The sequence below is a fragment of the Cyprinodon variegatus genome, unplaced genomic scaffold (assembly GCF_000732505.1).
Source record: "Cyprinodon variegatus isolate N-32 unplaced genomic scaffold, C_variegatus-1.0 Scaffold989, whole genome shotgun sequence".
Taxonomy (NCBI): Eukaryota; Metazoa; Chordata; class Actinopteri; order Cyprinodontiformes; family Cyprinodontidae; genus Cyprinodon; species Cyprinodon variegatus.
The window spans coordinates 52,655-56,385 of record NW_015151442.1 but is presented as its reverse complement, the minus strand read 5'-3'; the positions used below and the strand labels follow the sequence as shown (position 1 = coordinate 56,385).

At 41.4% G+C, this 3,731-nt stretch overlaps 1 protein-coding gene across 1 annotated transcript in view; it reads right to left on the bottom strand.

The window, feature by feature from the left end:
- Positions 1-3,731, bottom strand: part of srp68 (signal recognition particle 68kDa) — a 23,828-nt gene that overhangs the window by 6,585 nt on the left and 13,512 nt on the right. Inside the window, exons 8-12 of the mRNA XM_015399118.1 lie at positions 2,613-2,680; positions 1,422-1,561; positions 1,091-1,155; positions 772-925; positions 597-691 (exon numbers count right to left, since the gene is read on the bottom strand). Of these exons, the coding sequence (XP_015254604.1) occupies positions 597-691; positions 772-925; positions 1,091-1,155; positions 1,422-1,561; positions 2,613-2,680 (522 nt within the window). The remainder of the gene's footprint in view (positions 1-596; positions 692-771; positions 926-1,090; positions 1,156-1,421; positions 1,562-2,612; positions 2,681-3,731) is intronic.

The following is a 3,731-nucleotide window of genomic DNA, read 5'->3' as shown; positions in this document are numbered from 1 at the left end:
ATGTGACATTTGCTCCAGGATAAACATTTAATCATGAATGCTTATATATTTCAGCCCACATAGTCCTTATATTACAGTGGACTAATACACTTAGAGCCTTTGTTGCCACATGAATTTTATACAACACTTTTACATTTTTGCATCTCCAGACATTTTTTACGGTCCAATATGGCTTTTTGAGCAATTTCGGTTGCCAACGCCTGCTGTGGACGATCATTTTAGAGTCTCTTCTATTGGAGTAAAAACAAATATAATGAAAAATGGCCAAAAATCGCACTTTGACCTAAAATGGTCGACTTCCTGTGGGTTTTAGGGCATACCTCCAAGAGACTTTTTTTTTTTCGTGCTTTGAGGAGATCTACCTGTGTACCAAATTTCAAATCTCTGTGACTTACAGTTTCCCTCAACTCACGTTAGGGGGCGCTGTGGCGTAATTTGGGGGCGGCCATTTTGGATTCCATTATAGACCGGCTATTTCACGCGGGGGACAATTTACTGCCACGTTTTTGTGAGTTTTTGAATATGGGAAGTCCCCGTAAAATGCGTTCGAAGTGCAAAAAGAATAATAATAAGAAGAAACTTTCGAAAAAACAGACCTGTAGGCCTTGTAGACCAACGTCTTGAGGGACACCTCCTTCTGGAAGGTGTGGTCATCCTCGAGTCCCTGCAGGGTGGAGAGCTCAGCCAGACTCTGCCGGATAAACAGCAGGAAGACATCAGATTATCAAAGCGAGGGACACCCACAGCTGAAGGACAGTTCCCGACACCCACCTGCAGGATGATGTCGTAGAGCCGGATCAGATCTTGTGGACGGGGGCCCCTCTTGTTCTCGTCAGCCCCGGTCTCCTTCAGTTTAGCCTGCAGGGTGTGAGCCATGCTCTCGTTTCTCTTCACCAACGTGCACAGCTTGATGTAGGTCAGATAACTGGGAAGGAAGAGCGACAGGAATCAGAGAATGGAAACATTTCCAGACCAAACCAACAGATCTCACTGATCAACAAACGTTTTCATGAACATGAACCACAGCATCAGGAAATCTGTGGACAGTCTATGAGCGAAGCACTAGCTGACAGCCTAGTCCTATTCTTACCTGTGCAGGAACTGAAGGTTGCTTATTTTCCCGCTTTCATTATCAGAGCTCCTCTCACGTTGTTTCTGCAAACATAGAAACATTTTTTATTACTTTTTAACCCACATTTCTTTATTTTTATTGTTTAGACTAATTCACAATGTTGCATCCTCTGGAAGGTCACTAAAATAAGCTTCAGTAGCAGGTTGCAGCCATGAGATGTCGAATTGTTTTTAGTAATGATCAATTGATTTTAAACCAGAAAATGTTATTTTTAAGAACATCCACTTAAGACAAGAAATCCTGCAAAGTGAAACTCTTAATGTCAGAATATTTGGCAGCTTGGTCTCACCGCCTCGCTCTTCAGCTCCTCTCTCACAGCCTGGATGGTGTCTCTGCACTCGGCCAGCAGGGTCTCATACAGATGTTCTTTGGTCTCCTCATTGACGGCCTGGACAGAAAAAACATTTATATATAAATAAATAAAAAACGCTTATTGATGACCGACTCTGAAGCAGAATGTACTAAAACCAACATGGACCCAGAAACCTGATAATTCAAGCTGAACGCTCCAAAAACAGATCTAAAAAAAAGAATATTTCTAATGGGAAATGTATTTGCCTCACAGCAGCAGCCAAAATCAAACGGCAGCTGAATGGCAGCCAACTTCCAACCCCTTGATTGACTTACCTCCACGCCAACAATTCCCTTTTACGACCCCCCTTTCAGAGACATAGACAGGTATGGGGCATTGCAGGCTAACAAAGAAGCCAAATGACCCCCATTCCAAAGGGGTGGACCCGTTCATCCATTTCTATTTCCATGTTTTCTAAACAAAAACAAGGCTTTGTTTTTGGTCCACTCTATAAAGCCTCAAACTCAACTTTATTTCTGACATTTTGAATTAAATAAGCTTCCTGGATGGGAAGCAAAATGTCTACAAACTTCGAAGCAAAGTCCAGTGGATTCAGGTAAATAAAAATATTCGCATACGACATAAAAACCTGCAGCAACAGATGCTGGTTATGTGGAAATATGTTTAAATTAGGTTTTTAAACAAAATAGGAGTCCATATGAAACAAAATTGATATGATTTATATTTAAGTTGTAGGTGTGGTTTTATTTACTGGTTGAAAATAGTTAGAATTTATATTAATGTCTGTAAAAAGTCACATTATTTCATTGATGCAGAACTCTGGTAAGGCTGCTAATTCAAAATGTCTGAACTTTTATGATCCTTTTTTAAAGAATCGACAAGAATCAGAATTGAAATGAAGAACTTTATAAGATTTAAACCCAAACTGGCTCTGAACGTTAAAGTATATCTATGATACAACATAGATCTTTTCGATATAAACAACCTCTGTGGAAAACAGGATTTTTTTTTCCCCCTAATAATTCTCTAGACACATTTTTTTTTCTAGGTGAAAGAACCTGTAGTTTTACAATCTAAATATTTCAACAGAGAGGAGTAAAAGCCCGACTTTGACAGGTGTGTAACTTTAGGTATGTTGCAGGGCGGGCTCTCCGTGCATTCCTGCACATCGCTGCTGCGGAGTTTCAGGCTTCAATCTCAACGTTAGGATTGTTCTCCTGTTCAGCCGCTTCTCACTGACAGTCAGAAAAAGGCTTAGATGTAGAGCGGAAATGTTTAACGCTTGAATAGTTACTGTAGAAAGAAGAAACTAATCAGAGCATAAAAAACAAACAAACCTCAAACTGCTTTTTTCTTAAACCAGAAGGTGAATTCAAGCAGAGTAGAAACCAGGTGTATAAATGAATTCATTGCAGTCATCCTCCAGGTTTTGGGCCTTATTGTCCTCTTTTAAGAGTCATATAATCCCTGTGATCCTGGTGGCAATAAGGCAACATTCACACAGCAGCCTGAAGTGACCCAAATCAGATTTTTTTTGCCCATATGTGACCTGGATCTGATCTTTTCATGGCACTGAACGACACAGACTTGGTTTTTCCCCCAATGTGACCCAGGCCATTTAGCTCTGGGGTCCTGAATCCGATGCGTATCTGATCAATTTGAATGCATTCATCCAACCTGTACGCCATTAATACCCGACAAGTCACTATTCTGCGTCTTGCTATGCAGAAGTGGGAAGAAAAAAAAAACAACCATGGCAAAGCAAAAAAAAAAAAAAAAAAAAACCTGATTTCACAAAAAAAGAATCGGAATTGAGCATCAACGTCTGCAGTGTGACCGTAGCCTAAAGGCCTGGTTATCCTCCCGCAGCAGTGCGTCACAGTTAGCTTGTCGGAGGTATGAAGCAGATAATTTTGATTTATGCCCAATTTTTAAGCGTGGTCTGTGCTATTTTATTCCACGCCACAACGCAACACAAGAGGGACAATCAGAAGGTATCTGTGGGTCTAGATGCGGCCGAGGCAGTGAGGAAGTGAAGGCAAGTTTGAGTGACATGACAGCCAAAACAAGTGGGAACCCAGGCGGAAAAAGTGTCCCAGCGTTCCCGCCCACCTCCATCTTCTAGCTGGTCCATCTTCGCAAGTCGTTTTTTTATAATCGTGGTCATACAAACAGAACAAGCCGGTAAGGTACCAAACAGGAAATACTAGGGGTGGAACGGTTCACGGTTTCAGGTCACGGTTTTCGGTTCGGTATATGTTGATTGTTAGCCTGACACGTTGGTTG